The 16,073-nt window shown below is 45.4% G+C and overlaps 1 protein-coding gene and 1 long non-coding RNA gene across 2 annotated transcripts in view; one reads left to right on the top strand and one right to left on the bottom strand.

The window, feature by feature from the left end:
• On the top strand, positions 1–4,154 carry LOC135526262 (uncharacterized). Its single transcript, XR_010453275.1, has 2 exons — positions 1–87; positions 3,720–4,154. It is a non-coding gene; the product is annotated as an uncharacterized LOC135526262 (long non-coding RNA).
• The window catches only part of LOC135526261 (dedicator of cytokinesis protein 2-like), a 152,075-nt gene continuing 136,841 nt past the window's right edge, over positions 840–16,073 (bottom strand). Inside the window, exons 41-51 of the mRNA XM_064954456.1 lie at positions 8,103–8,184; positions 7,831–7,915; positions 7,526–7,612; positions 7,103–7,279; positions 6,890–6,973; positions 6,649–6,786; positions 5,967–6,094; positions 4,278–4,467; positions 1,812–1,920; positions 1,589–1,737; positions 840–1,457 (exon numbers count right to left, since the gene is read on the bottom strand). Coding sequence (XP_064810528.1) covers positions 1,386–1,457; positions 1,589–1,737; positions 1,812–1,920; positions 4,278–4,467; positions 5,967–6,094; positions 6,649–6,786; positions 6,890–6,973; positions 7,103–7,279; positions 7,526–7,612; positions 7,831–7,915; positions 8,103–8,184 — 1,301 coding nt within the window. The 3' untranslated portion in view covers positions 840–1,385. The remainder of the gene's footprint in view (positions 1,458–1,588; positions 1,738–1,811; positions 1,921–4,277; positions 4,468–5,966; positions 6,095–6,648; positions 6,787–6,889; positions 6,974–7,102; positions 7,280–7,525; positions 7,613–7,830; positions 7,916–8,102; positions 8,185–16,073) is intronic.

Genomic DNA, 16,073 nt, shown 5'->3' with positions numbered 1-16,073 from the left:
TAGGCTATGTTATGTAGAAAGTAATCTTTCAAGTGGAACAAACTGTGGCTGTAGTCTACTGGAGAATTGATGACATGAAACTATCATGTAAGTAAAAATGCAGTGAATACAAAGATTTATAGAAATATAATAGGCAAATAAACAAGTTTGGACAAATGTGGCTGAATCAAACTACACAAACATATTTCAGTTTATAGAACTGAATTTAAAAAAAGAGTTGAGGATTTGTTATCAAGTTTATCTGTAGCCTAACAAATGTTTTTTAATCTAGTTCATTCCGGTGTGATGCTTTAAATTAAAGTAACGAATGGGCTAATGTTTACACTGAACAAACAAACACGCCATGGTCTGTCTCTATATTTCTACAAGGAATTAAGAAGTTATGGATTTGATCTTGCTTATGGTTGTCATTTACAGTACACGACAGTCCTACTGATTTATTCAACAAATATACCGTTCTGTAATAATGTAACGCATTCAGTAATGCATTCAGTTTGTGTTTTTAATGTTGACTGTACTAAAGGCATGATCTCATGGCCATTGGCTCTCAAATTACCTTATGTTCTAAAGTCCCATGAACCTTTCACTGCAGTGGGCAGAATCAGGGTCACACAGAGTGAATGTGGGTAGTCTTAAACAAATCTAATTTGAAACAGACGTTTACACCTCACACAAATGGTTATGGGTTTAATAAAAAATAAGACACGAGTACCATGTCAGATATAGAGTTGTACTCTATCACATGTAGAGTTTGCATCCCGATATTACACTTCACATGCATCACAGAAGACCGATATAAAGCTAAACTGTTTTGACAGTCAAACACAGTATATTCGTCGTTTCATGACAAACAAAATCTTTATTGTGACATTATGAAAAATACGAATAACATCCCACTCATGAGACCAAACAGGGTGCTTTCGATCATTGAATGCAGGAAAGGGCTACATTGTTAATAACATTTGAATAAACAACTCTGTCAAACACTGGGGAGAAATTGACACAGATATCTCTTTACTCATTATTTCATCAAGTGAATTAAATTGAATGCCATTACTTAAGAAGGACAGTTAATACAAATGTTCTCTATTGAAATGATTATAAAATATATGAGAGCAGAAGTTTAAAAAGCATGAATTTCTTCAGAGGATCTCTCTCTCTCTCTCTCTCTCTCTCTCTCTCTCTCTCTCTCATTGTGTGTGTGTGCCTATGTGCCTGTGTGAGCGCAAACAAGTCTTTAAAACCTGATAAAAAATAAAGAAAAGATCAGATAGCTCTTTCCAAAGAGGAGTTTTCAGCAAGGCAATAGCCCCTGGTGGTAACTGGAATTCAAAGCAGAGCAGGTTAAAAGGCACTGAGGGTACATCACGTGTGATGGATGGCTGTTAGAATTGACTGGCTTTCCTGTTGCTTGGATCAGTAGACGACTTGTTGCTCTGTTGCTCAGACTTGTTGCTCTGTTGGAACAAAAGATAAACATACATCCCTTTAGATAGAACACACAATATACCTAGTTGTTGTTGAGTGTGTGTGTGTGTGTGTGTGTGCGTGCATCCGTGCGTGCGTGTGTGTGTGTGCGTGCGTGTACCTTGGTCCCGAACAGCAGGTTGATGACCCCTTTGGAGCGTCTGTCAGCAGTGCGGTCTCCAGGAAGACACACAGACATACTCTTACTGTCCCTTCTGAACCGGGCTGACTCCGCCTCCTCACTACCATTGGCCACAGACAGAGACTGGCCTGTGGGCAGGGAGAGGGTGTGTGAGGAAGTGTGTGTGTGTGCGCGTGTGCGTGTGTGTGTGTGTGTGTTATACCTGTAATAGCAGGCAGAGATCTGGAGTTGGCGTTGGTGAGAAAGACATTTTCTTGAGAGCCAGGTTCAGACAGGTTGGTGTCACTGCGGAACTCCTGCTTCTTGGACAGCTAGAGGGAGACAGAGAGCAGAGAGTCTCACTGACACTGGTATACAGCAGGAGTCCACAGGCATGTCCAAATACTCTTCCTCTTTTTTCCTCCATGGTTTGAAATGATTTGAATGAAACAGTGGCTGACCCTGTAAAACATTGTACCTATCTGTTTTTGTATATACACTACCGTTCAAAAGTTTGGGGTCACTTAGAAATCTCCTTGTTTTTTACATTTTGCAAAAATTATTATTACTTTTTTTCTCCCCAATTTCGTGGTATCCAATTGGTAGTAGTTACAGTCCTGTCTCATCGCTGCAACTTCCGTACGGGTTCGGGAGAGGCGAAGGTTGAGAGCCATGTGTCCTCCGAAACATAACCCAACCAAACCGCACTGCTTCTTGACACAATGCACATCCAACCCGGAAGCCAGCCGCACCAATGTGTCGGAAGAAACACTGTGCACCTGGCGACCTGGTGCACTGCGCCGGGCCCGCCACAGGAGTCGCTAGTGCGCGATGAGACAAGGATAACCCTCCCTAACCTGGACGATGCTGGGCCAATTGTGCGCTGCCCCATGGGCCACCCAGTCGCGGCCGGCTGCGACAGAGCCTGGGCTCGAACCCAATGTCCTTATTTTTGAAAGAAAATAAAATATTTTGTCAATTAAAATAAAATAGATCAGAAATACAGTGTAGACGTTGTTAATGTTGTAAAAGTATAAATAAGGGGAGTTTTAGTGTTTTAGTGTTGCTTTAGCAGTATGCTTAGAGTCATTGTCCTGCTGGAAGGTGAACCTCTGTCCCAGTCTCAAATCTCTGGAAGCCTGAAACAGGTTTCCCTCAAGAATTTCCCTGTACCTAGCGCCATCCATCATTCCTTCAATTCTGACCAGTTTCCAAATCCCTGCCAATGAAAAACATCTCCACAGCATGATGCTGCCACCACCATGCTTCACTGTGGGGATGGGGTTCTCGGGGTGATGAAAGGTGTTGATGGCCAAAAAGCTCAATTTTAGTCTCATCTGACCAGAGTACCCTCTTCCAAATGTTTGGGAAGTCTCCCACATGCCTTTTGGTGAACACCAAACGTGTTTGCTTATTTTTTTCTTTAAGCAATGGATTTTTTCTGGTTACTCTTCCGTAAAGCCCAGCTCTGTGGCTTATACGGATTAAAGTGGTCCTATGGACAGATACTCCAATCTCAGCTGTGGAGCTTGCAGCTCCTTCAGGGTTATCTTTGGTCTCTTTGTTGCCTCTTTGATTAATGCCCTCCTTGCCTGGTCTGCGAGTTTTGGTGGGCGGCCCACTGTTGGCAGGTTTGTTGTGGTGCCATATTCTTGCCATTTTTAAAAATAATGAATTTAATGGTGCTCCATGAATGTTCAAAGTTTCTGATATTTTTTTAGAACCCAACCCTGATCTGTACTTCTCAATAACTTTGTCCCTGACCTGTTTGGAGAAGTCCTTGGTCTTCATGGTGGCACTTGCTTGGTGGTGCCCCTTGCTTAGTTGTGTTGCAGACTCGGGGGCCTTTCAGGACAGGTGTATATATACTGAGATCATGTGACACTTAAATGAAGTCCACCTGTGTGCAATCTAACTAATTATGTGAGTGTGGGTGAATAAATGATCTCCGCATGTGTATTTCCCACCGTAAATCATGGAGGAGGTGTGATGGTGCTTTGCTGGTGACACGGTCTGTGATTTATTTAGAATTCAATGCACACTTAACCATCATGGCTAGCACAGCATTCTGCAGCAATACACCATCCCATCTGGTTTGGGCTTAATTGGACTGTCATTTGTTTTTCAACAGGACAATGACCCAACACACCTCCAGGCTGTGTAAGGGATATTTTACCAAGAAGGAGAGTCATGAAGTGCTGCATCAGATGACCTGGCCTCCACAATCCCCCGACCTCAACCACATTGAGATGGTTTGGGATGAGTCGGACCGCAGAGTGAAGTAAAAGCAGCCAACAAGTGCTCAGCATATGTGGGAACTACTTCAAGAGTGTTGGAAAAGCGTTCCAGGTTAAGCTGGTTCAGAGAATGCCAAGAGTGTGGAAAGCTGTCATCAAGGCCAAGGGTGGCTACTTTGAAGAATCTCAAATATAAAATATATTTTGATTTGTTTACATTTTTTGGGGTTACTACATGATTCCAAATGTGTTATTTCATAGTGTTGATGTCTTCACTATTATTCTATAATGTAGAAAATAGTCCAAATAAAGAAAAACCCTTGAATGAGTAGGTGTTCTAAAACTGTTGACTGGTAGTGTATATCTCCATATCTCTCTCTCCCTCTCTCTCCTTTCCCCCTGTTTCTCTCCCTCTCCCACTGTCTATCTCTCTCTCTCCCGCTCTCTCTCACCCATTTGCTGTCCAGAGTGTTGGTCCTGTCTCTCTCCTCTGGGATGAAGATCATGCTGCTCCTTTTCCTTCTCCTCTTGGAGTTCCTGAGTTTAACCTCCCCCTCTGCCCCTCCCTCATCCACCATGCTCACACTCCCACTGGAGCGCTGCAGGGTGGGGGTCTGGGGGGCCGCCATGTCAGGGAGACCACTGGGGAGGGAGGGAGGTGGGGGGAGAAGAAGAGAAGGGGGAGAAAGAAGAGGGAGAGAGGGGGGTAAAGGTGTGTGTTTGTTAATCTAGTATGGTTGCATGTTTGCACCCATGTGTGTGGGTTTGCATCTGTGTGTGTGTGTGTGTGTGTGTGTGTGTGTGTGTGTGTGTGTGTGTGTGTGTGTGTGTGTGTGTGTGTGTGTGTGTGTGTGTGTGTGTGTGTGTGTGTGTGTGTGCGCGCGTGAGTCTGTTTCCCATATTGTGAATGGTTGCTGTTCGTACACGGATTGTATATTGCTAGACATAATCGCCTTGTCGAGCTGATAGCCAGCAAGGTGAGACAGGTAGTCTCACCAACAGCACACCTTCACTAACATTCTTGTTTAAGAGGAAGCTGGTTTGATGTTGATGATGATGTGTTTCCCTGTATGCCAAATATGCCAGATGTTGTTGCTATGGGGGGAGGTGCTCATTTTGGTAGTGGGCTCCTCAATTGACAGCTAAATGGAGGGGGCCTTTGCCATGCAGCTTCTTACATACCAGCCCCTTGTGGCGCTTTGAGAGCCTCGCGTGTAGGTGCAAGCTTGTGGAGCTGACCTTTGCCAGTCTCGGCCACGTACACATGCTTGCAGTGCGTGGACTCCAGATTGTGGGCCAGCCAAAAAGGCGAAGCAGTTGGCTATGTAGTGCTCTGTTTCAACTGTGGTGGGAACCCTAGCTGTTTGGAGAAGGAGGTACTTTCTGTACCCTTGAGTGCCACGCATACAGGGACCTTTGAAATGTTCAGATCCTTTTTTTCATGTCAATTTGATTGGTGGGTTCAAATAAAGTATTTCAAATGTGTGTGAGTGTGTATTTGTGTTTGTGAACGTGTATTTGTGTGTGTGAGTGTGTATTTGTGTGTGTGAGTGTGTATTTGTGTGTGTGAGTGTGTATTTGTGTTTGTGAGTGTGTATTTGTGTGTGTGAGTGTGTATTTGTGTGTGTGAGTGTGTATTTGTGTGTGTGAGTGTGTATTTGTGTGTGTGAGTGTGTATTTGTGTGTGTGAGTGTGTATTTGTGTTTGTGAGTGTGCATTTGTGTGTGTGAGTGTGTATTTGTGTTTGTGAGTGTGTATTTGTGTGTGTGAGTGTGTATTTGTGTGTGTGAGTGTGTATTTGTGTGTGTGAGTGTGTATTTGTGTTTGTGAGTGTGTATTTGTGTGTGTGAGTGTGTATTTGTGTGTTTGAGTGTGTATTTGTGTTTGTGAGTGTGTATTTGTGTTTGTGAGTGTGTATTTGTGTTTGTGAGTGTGTATTTGTGTTTGTGAGTGTGTATTTGTGTGTGTGAGTGTGTATTTGTGTGTGTGAGTGTGTATTTGTGTTTGTGAGTGTGTACTTGTGTTTGTGAGTGTGTATTTGTGTTTGTGAGTGTGTATTTGTGTTTGTGAGTGTGCATTTGTGTTTGTGAGTGTGTATTTGTGTTTGTGAGTGTGTATTTGTGTTTGTGAGTGTGTGTTACCTGTCTGGATAAGGTTTGGTGGGGGTCCCACACTCAGACCCCTGGAGGGAAGAGATGGAGATGACGGACTGACGGAAGGAGCGAAGGACAGAGCGCGGACGACTTGACTTCCTCTCATCCATATCCGGCTAAGAACGAGGCGTGACGAAGAGGGAAACGAGAGGGATGGATAAAAATGAGACAAAAGATGAAAGGTGAAGTTGGATGAAAGAGATTAAAAAGAGAGTTAAAATAATGCTTTTCACAAACAGGAGTTAAGCTTTGGCATTGCTAGCGTCATTCCTAAAGCTCTTTTCACAAACAGGAGTTAAGCTTTGGCATTGCTAGCGTCATTCCTAAAGCTATTTTCACAAACAGGAGTTAAGCTTTGGCATTGCTAGCGTCATTCCTAAAGCTCTTTTCACAAACAGGAGTTAAGCTTTGGCATTGCTAGCGTCATTCCTAAAGCTCTTTTCACAAACAGGAGTTAAGCTTTGGCATTGCTAGCGTCATTCCTAAAGCTCTTTTCACAAACAGGAGTTAAGCTTTGGCATTGCTAGAGTCATTCCTAAAGCTCTTTTCACAAAATAGTTTTTCAGATTGAAATTCTCCTCTGCCCCCAGATACTAGCTCCTTCCAGCTAGCCTATCAGGCCTCACATAAACACTCTCCTTTCCTCTTTCGATTTCACTCTTTCTCTTACCAGCTCCCTCACTCCATACTCCTTCTCCACCTTCTTCCTCATATGCGTGAAGCACTCCTCCATGCGCTCGTGGAAAGGTCGTAGGTCGTCTGTCACTCTCTTTCCATGTAGAGAGATTCCCCCACCCAGCAACGGGATCTACAAGAGAGGTATATGATAAAACAGTGTGTTTGTGTGTTTGTGCGTATGCTTGTACATGTGTCGCTGCACGTGCCTGAGTGTGTGTGTGTGCGTACAGTACCTGCCATGCAATGAGGTCTTTGAGAACCTCCAGCTTATCTCTGTCCTCTGGGTGTTGCAAGTTGTACTCCTCAGTGAAGAAAGCCTGTAAAGAGGAGAGGGATAGAAATACGCTGCACTTTTACAGATGACACAGTTCTGGGATGGGGTTGAGACGTGTGGGTAGGTAGGTGGGTGGGCGGGCGGGTGGGTGGACGGACGGATGAACTCTGACCTTCTCGTACTTGGCAAAGCCCCCCATGACGGCAGGGTCCACAATGCCGTTGAGCAGCATGGAGAGAGGGTTGATGGGAAGGGCGTCGTCGGCCTGGTATTGGTTGATCAGGGTGAGGATCTTGTCATTGGTGCTCTGCATGGTCTCTATGGCATTCTCCAGAGGACTGATGGTGGTCTGAGCGAGAGAGAGAGAGAGAGAGAGAGAAACGAGCGGGGTGTTGTAACTAAATTAGTAAAGACGAGATTATGCCGAATAAAACTGAGCAAAAGAAATAAACAGTTTCAGGACCATCAACAGTTCTGCTACCCAATGCAGAGAAAAGCACTCACCTTGATCCAGCACTGGCAGTGAGAGATAGATAATGGTAAACAGGCAAACTGGTCCACCGAAAGAGAGAGAGACACAAACAGACACACTTACATGTTTCATGTCTGTGGCCTCAAACCAGCGCAGGATCCCAGGGAGTTTATACACTGTGGTGAACGTGGTGCGCTCAATCCACATGGACTACAAAAGAGGAAGAGAGGAGGAGACAGACAGAAAGGAAGAGAGATACAGAGAGGGAGATACAGAGAGAAAGAGAGAGCGAGAAAGAGAAGAGCGCGAGAGAGAGAGAGAGACCATGGGAGAGAAAGATACAAAATGAAAAAAGTCCTGGTGTGATCATGTATTGGACCTGCGATACATTGTATTCAGTACAGTCAGGGGTCCGGTCAGACACTTACAACAAACTCATTGCTGGGATCCACTGGGCCTTTCCTCACTGGTCTGGAGTAGTGGAAACGCTGCACATAGTTGGACTTGTAGAAGCTACAACACACACACAGACACAGACACACACACACACACAGACACAGACACACACACACACACACACACACACAGACACACACACACACACACACACACACACACATAGAGCGGGATAGAAAGAAGAGGTTTAAACAGTCATCTTTGTGAGACAGAGGTGAAATGTTGAGGGCAGAGAGGGACTGACTTGATGATCTGGTCAGGGACGGGTTTGTTCTTCAAGCGAGATGGGATCTCCAGGACAGGCTGAACAGTGAAACACTGGATGTCTGAGACAACCAGGTCAGGAAGGCAACATGACTACAACCCAACCATAGAGGAAGTGAAACGTCTTCGTGTTCACGTGCGTGACTATAAAGCCATGGTGGTCCATGCGACTTAGGACAATGTTAGCCCACTGAACTAAAGACTGAGTGTGTGTATGTAGTGGCGACCCATCATTCAGGGCAGGGCCCCACCTATATTGAGCCCCGCATTTTTAGCAAAAAAGAATACTAATAAAGAAGGCTTACCTGTTTTGCATGTTATTTTGGCATTAATACATGTCACATATCAGTTTGCATACAATGTAAAAAAAAAAAAGTTGAGTTAATAAAGCAGCATACAAACATGGTCTCTTTCTTGCTTTCTTGAGTAAGGCAGCTCCAAAATGAGGTGTTTCAGCCTAGCTCAGTGCTTTCTGTGATGGTGGGGCAGCCAGCGAGAAAATACGGAGCGTAGGTGTTGGTAATGTTCTCTAGTTGCGCCATGATTAGCTCACTGATCTGACAGTACGTCACCGCCAAGTCTAAGGGTAGGCTTTTACGCTACTGCTACTCTTTGTTTATCATATAGGCATAGTCATTTCAACCATACCTACATGTACATACTAACTCAATCAGCCCGACTAACCGGTGCCTGTACATAGCCTCGCTACTGTTATAGCCTCGCTACTGTTATAGCCTCGCTACTGTTATAGCCTCGCTACTGTATATAGCCTCGCTACTGTATATAGCCTCGCTACTGTTATAGCCTCGCTACTGTATATAGCCTCGCTACTGTATATAGCCTTGCTACTGTATATACCCTCGCTACTGTATATAGCCTCGCTACTGTATATACCCTCGCTACTGTTATAGCCTCGCTGCTGTTATAGCCTCGCTGCTGTATATAGCCTCGCTACTGTTATAGCCTCACTGCTGTTATAGCCTCGCTACTGTATATAGCCTCGCTACTGTATATAGCCTTGCTAGTGTATATACCCTCGCTACTGTTATAGCCTCGCTGCTGTTATAGCCTCGCTACTGTATATTTACATTTACATTTACATTTAAGTCATTTAGCAGACGCTCTTATCCAGAGCGACTTACAAATTGGTGAATTCACCTTCTGACATCCAGAGGAACAGCCACTTTACAATAGTGCATCTAAATCATTAAGGGGGGTGGTGAGAAGGATTACTTATCCTATCCTAGGTATTCCTTGAAGAGGTGGGGTTTCAGGTGTCTCCGGAAGGTGGTGATTGACTCCGCTGTCCTGGCGTCGTGAGGGAGTTTGTTCCACCATTGGGGGGCCAGAGCAGCGAACAGTTTTGACTGGGCTGAGCGGGAACTGTACTTCCTCAATGGTAGGGAGGCGAGCAGGCCAGAGGTGGATGAACGCAGTGCCCTTGCTTGGGTGTAGGGCCTGATCAGAGCCTGGAGGCTGCTGTTCCCCTCACAGCTCCGTAGGCAAGCACCATGGTCTTGTAGCGGATGCGAGCTTCAACTGGAAGCCAGTGGAGAGCGGAGGAGCGGGGTGACGTAGAGAACTTGGGAAGGTTGAACACCAGACGGGCTGCGCGTTCTGGATGAGTTGTAGGGGTTTAATGGCACAGGCAGGGAGCCCAGCCAACAGCGAGTAGCAGTAATCCAGACGGGAGATGACAAGTGCCTGGATTAGGACCTGCGCCGCTTCCTGTGTGAGGCAGGGTCGTACTCTGCGGATGTTGTAGAGCATGAACCTACAGGAACGGGCCACCGCCATGATGTTGGTTGAGAACGACAGGGTGTTGTCCAGGATCACGCCAAGGTTCTTAGCGCTCTGGGAGGAGGACACAATGGAGTTGTCAACCGTGATGGCGAGATCATGGAACGGGCAGTCCTTCCCCGGGAGGAAGGACTGCCTCGCTACTGTATATAGCCTTGCTACTGTATATACCCTCGCTACTGTATATAGCCTCGCTACTGTATATACCCTCGCTACTGTTATAGCCTCGCTGCTGTTATAGCCTCGCTGCTGTATATAGCCTCGCTACTGTTATAGCCTCGCTGCTGTATATAGCCTCGCTACTGTATATAGCCTCGCTACTGTATATACCCTCGCTACTGTACATAGCCTCGCTACTGTTATAGCCTCGCTACTGTATATAGCCTCGCTACTGTTACAGCCTCGCTACTGTATATAGCCTCGCCACTGTTACAGCCTCGCTACTGTATATAGCCTCGCTACTGTTACAGCCTCGCTACTGTATATACCCTCGCTACTGTACATAGCCTCGCTACTGTTATAGCCTCGCTACTGTATATAGCCTCGCCACTGTTACAGCCTCGCTACTGTATATAGCCTCGCCACTGTTACAGCCTCGCTACTGTATATAGCCTCGCCACTGTTACAGCCTCGCTACTGTTACAGCCTCGCTACTGTATATAGCCTCGCTACTGTTACAGCCTCGCTACTGTATATAGCCTCGCTACTGTATATAGCCTCGCTACTGTTACAGCCTCGCTACTGTATATAGCCTCGCCACTGTTACAGCCTCGCTACTGTATATAGCCTCACTACTGTATATAGCCTCGCCACTGTTACAGCCTCGCTACTGTATATAGCCTCGCTACTGTATATAGCCTCGCCACTGTTACAGCCTCGCTACTGTATATAGCCTCACTACTGTATATAGCCTCGCTACTGTATATAGCCTCTCTACTCTATATAGCCTCGCCACTGTTACAGCCTCGCTACTGTATATAGCCTCACTACTGTATATAGCCTCGCCACTGTTACAGCCTCGCTACTGTATATAGCCTCACTACTGTATATAGCCTCGCCACTGTTACAGCCTCGCTACTGTATATAGCCTCGCTACTGTTACAGCCTCGCTACTGTATATAGCCTCGCTACTGTATATAGCCTCGCTACTGTTACAGCCTCGCTACTGTATATAGCCTCGCCACTGTTACAGCCTCGCTACTGTATATAGCCTCGCCACTGTTACAGCCTCGCTACTGTATATAGCCTCACTACTGTATATAGCCTCGCCACTGTTACAGCCTCGCTACTGTATATAGCCTCGCCACTGTTACAGCCTCGCTAGTGTATATAGCCTCACTACTGTATATAGCCTCGCCACTGTTACAGCCTCGCTACTGTATATAGCCTCGCCACTGTTACAGCCTCGCTACTGTATATAGCCTCACTACTGTATATAGCCTCGCTACTGTTATAGCCTCGCTACTGTATATAGCCTCGCTACTGTATATAGCCTCGCCACTGTTACAGCCTCGCTACTGTATATAGCCTCACTACTGTATATAGCCTCGCTACTGTATATAGCCTCGCTACTGTATATAGCCTCGCTACTGTATATAGCCTCGCTACTGTATATAGCCTCACTACTGTATATAGCCTCGCCACTGTTACAGCCTCGCTACTGTATATAGCCTCGCCACTGTTACAGCCTCGTATGTATATAGCCTCGCCACTGTTACAGCCTCGCTACTGTATATAGCCTCGCTACTGTATATAGCCTCGCTACTGTTACAGCCTCGCTACTGTATATAGCCTCGCCACTGTTACAGCCTCGCTACTGTATATAGCCTCGCCACTGTTACAGCCTCGCTACTGTATATAGCCTCGCCACTGTTACAGCCTCGCTACTGTATATAGCCTCACTACTGTATATAGCCTCGCTACTGTTATAGCCTCGCTACTGTATATAGCCTCGCTACTGTATATAGCCTCGCCACTGTTACAGCCTCGCTACTGTATATAGCCTCACTACTGTATATAGCCTCGCTACTGTATATAGCCTCTCTACTCTATATAGCCTCGCCACTGTTACAGCCTCGCTACTGTATATAGCCTCGCCACTGTTACAGCCTCGCTACTGTATATAGCCTCACTACTGTATATAGCCTCGCTACTGTTACAGCCTCGCTACTGTATATAGCCTCGCCACTGTTACAGCCTCGCTACTGTATATAGCCTCGCTACTGTATATAGCCTCGCTACTGTATATAGCCTCGCTACTGTTACAGCCTCGCTACTGTATATAGCCTCGCTACTGTTACAGCCTCGCTACTGTATATAGCCTCACTACTGTATATAGCCTCGCCACTGTTACAGCCTCGCTACTGTATATAGCCTGTTACAGCCTCGCTAGTGTATATAGCCTCACTACTGTATATAGCCTCGCCACTGTTACAGCCTCGCTACTGTATATAGCCTCGCCACTGTTACAGCCTCGCCACTGTATATAGCCTCGCTACTGTATATAGCCTCGCTACTGTATATAGCCTCGCTACTGTATATAGCCTCGCTACTGTATATAGCCTCACTACTGTATATAGCCTCGCCACTGTTACAGCCTCGCTACTGTATATAGCCTCGCTACTGTATATAGCCTCGCTACTGTATATAGCCTCGCTACTGTATATAGCCTCGCTACTGTATATAGCCTCGCTACTGTATATAGCCTCGCTACTGTATATAGCCTCGCTACTGTATATAGCCTCCCTACTGTATATAGCCTTCCCTACTGTATATAGCCTTCCCTACTGTATATAGCCTCTCTACTGTATATAGCTTTCCTACTGTATATAGCCTCTACTGTATAGAGCCTCTCTACTGTATAGAGACTCTCTACTGTATAGAGCCTCTCTACTGTATATAGCCTCTCTACTGTATATAGCCTTCCTACTGTATATAGCCTCTCTACTGTATATAGCCTTCCTACTGTATATAGCCTCGCTACTGTATATAGCCTATCTACTGTATATAGCCTCTCTACTGTATATAGCCTCCCTACTGTATATAGACTCTCTACTGTATATAGCCTCTCTACTGTATATAGCCTCTCTACTGCATATAGCCCCTCTACTGCATATAGCCTCTCTACTGTATATAGCCTCTCTACTGTATATAGCCTCCCTACTGTATATAGCCTCCCTACTTTATATAGCCTCTCTACTGTATATAGGCTCAATACTGTATATAACCTCTCTACTGTATATAGCCTCTCTACTGTATATAGCCTTCCTACTGTATATAGCCTCTACTGTATATAGCCTCTCTACTGTATATAGCCTCTCTACTGTATATAGCCTCTCTACTCTATATAGCCTCTCTACTCTATATAGCCTCTCTACTCTATATAGCCTCTCTGTTATTTTTCTGTCTTTTTAACTGTTGTTTTTATTTCTTTTCTTATCTTTTTTTCACCTAATACCTTTTTTTAACTTAGAAATTGCACTGTTGGTTAGAGCCTGTAAGTAAGCATTGCATTGTATTCGGCGCAGGTGACAAATAAACTTTTGATTTGATTAGACCTCAAAAAAATTCAATCACTAGCCTGCTATTCAATGCAGTGGCTGTGTGTTCCAAAATCTGGGATTAAGGGTCTCTTGTACAAGTTTAAAATGATGAACATTCACCATTGGCCCTGCCAAGACAAAACTAATGTATCAGTGAAAAATGGAGTGGCGCTGGCTCGAAAGCCAGTGACGTCGACCGTCGCACGAACAAGGAGAGGAGCCCACTTCGGCGGGAAGTCGTGACAGTTACATCAGTCCTAGCTCGCTCATTTAATGTCTTGCTCAAAATTACGGAATGCCTCATATCCGCTTGTTGTCCCCTTATGCTATAGTTTGTACAATCTCAATCCACCTACCTACCCAGAAACCATTTTTTTTTAAGCTGAAGAAACTTCTTCTACAGTTTAGCCAGAAAAAAACGATCCAGGATCAGATCAGAGTTTAAAAACTCACTGAAGAAACAAAGTGACAATTTCAAACTGATATTTGGAAAAGAAAGTCTGTCTGTGGATGACCTAGATGAAGCAGAAAAGCTTATTAGATTTGAGCAACAACAGCACTTTAAACAAGAATTTGCACTCGTTGTGAAAGGAAAACAATTATGCCAAGAGAAGCGGCTCAATCTATATCCAATTGTTGACAATGGCATTCTGAGAGTGGGAGGAAGGCTAAGCAAAGCTGCTATGCCGACAGAACTAAAGAATCCTATGATTCTTCCCAAAGACTCCTACATCTCCAGACTGATCTTACTCCACATCCATGAGCAGGTTGGCCACTCTGGGAGAGGTCACATGCTTTCCAGACTTCGACCAATGATATTGGATACCCTGTGCCAACTCCTTAGCAAGGAAGATCCTTAATAGGTGTGTCTTCTGCAGGCGGATACATGCTAGAGCTGGAGAACAGAAGATGGCCGACTTTCCAAGATGTGGTGTCACCTGATTTGCCACCTTTCGCCCATGTGGGCATAGATTACTTCGGCCCGAGAGGTGAAGCGAGGCCAAGTTCATGTGAAGTGGTATGGTGTGATCTTTACTTGCCTTCTGAGTTGAGTTGTCCATCTAGAAGTTGCTAGTTATCTGGATACTGATTCCTGCATCAATGCCCTGTGCAGGTTGATCGGTCGAAGGGGCCCAGTAACAAGTATCAGAACCGGCAATGGCACCAACAAAGAACACACAGAGAGCTGGAAGCTCTGAAAGAGCTGGGATTCAAAATGAATTACTGAAGGAAGGAGTGACATGGTCATTCAACCCTCCCTCTGGAGCCCACCGTGGGGGGGGGGGGGGGGGGTAAGATGTTGATCGGACCGGTGAAAAATATCCTGCCACCAGGACTATTCCAGAGAAGCAACCTATACTCACAAGGGAGATGGAAGCAAGTACAATATATCACTGACCAACAGATGGCTATCTTCTACATATGCAGACCAATCAAAACTAAACTCTGTCTTCTGCTGACACTCCCCAAGGAACTTTTGGCTAATGGGGCATGTGGTGGAGGCTTTTCCAGGGGCCAAAGGTCGTGTCATGGTTAAGACCAAGACCATTATCTTACAGAGACCAATCAATAAACTCTGTCTGCTCCTGGAGGCGGTTGTTGGAGACACGCACACGCACGCACACACACACACACACACACACACACACACACACACACACACACACACACACACACACACACACACACACACACACACACACACACACACACACACACACACACACAGTGCTCCATCTTCAAAACACGTGCACCTCTGAATCCTGGATGTCGTACTTGTACATTTTCGGACGTCAAAACTCTTGGCATTTTTGGAAGTTGAACCCTTGAACCCTTCAACTCTGAGACTGAGGTCAATGGCCCCTTGTCCTATATGGGACTTTGTATATTTGTATGAAATACTAGTGTATTTGGTGAAATATTAGGTACGTACCTTTTATGATTTATCTTCACCCGATTGAGATATATTCCTTTGTCATTAGTGCAACTTAGTTTTTGGCTCCACCTCTTGCCCATTCATTGTACTGTGGTGTGTGTTAGAAACAGGACAACGGCAGGACGTTGGGCCTTCGGGGGAAGAGGGCTCCTATCGACAAGCAGGAGCGGCTCAGTCTTTTGACCATACAGACATACAGCCATATATATGTCAAGTAATCTATGATCTAAGTTGATTGGAGAATCATTTTTTGTTAGATATAAGAAAAAGAAACATTTTTGTTGCAGCGTATCCCTGGATCTCATGGAATGTTTTTGACGTTTTGGGAACTTTGAATGTGGACAGTATGCGTCCCTAAACAATCCCGCTTCAGGCTTGGGCAGTGGCTATGGTCAATTGGTAAGGAAGCCACGACAATGCTGAATGAACTGTTTCGCTGCCAGACAAGGCTCCGCTGATGTAGCCTAATGTAGCCAGGTGGCAAGGTGTTGGCACTGCTGTTGGGACAGCTTTATGTAGGCCCTAATTGTCACGTGTGCTCCCTCTCCGGGCCACTAGGTCACTTGTTATGGTGCACACCTGTCACCATCGTTACGCACACCTGCACGTCTTCAGACTCACCTGGACTCCATCACCTCCCTGATTTACCTTCCCTTCGGGTTCCTTCCCCAGG

The sequence above is a fragment of the Oncorhynchus masou genome, chromosome 32 (genome assembly GCF_036934945.1).
Source record: "Oncorhynchus masou masou isolate Uvic2021 chromosome 32, UVic_Omas_1.1, whole genome shotgun sequence".
Classification (NCBI taxonomy): domain Eukaryota; kingdom Metazoa; phylum Chordata; class Actinopteri; order Salmoniformes; family Salmonidae; genus Oncorhynchus; species Oncorhynchus masou.
This window is presented reverse-complemented; position numbering and strand designations above follow the sequence as displayed.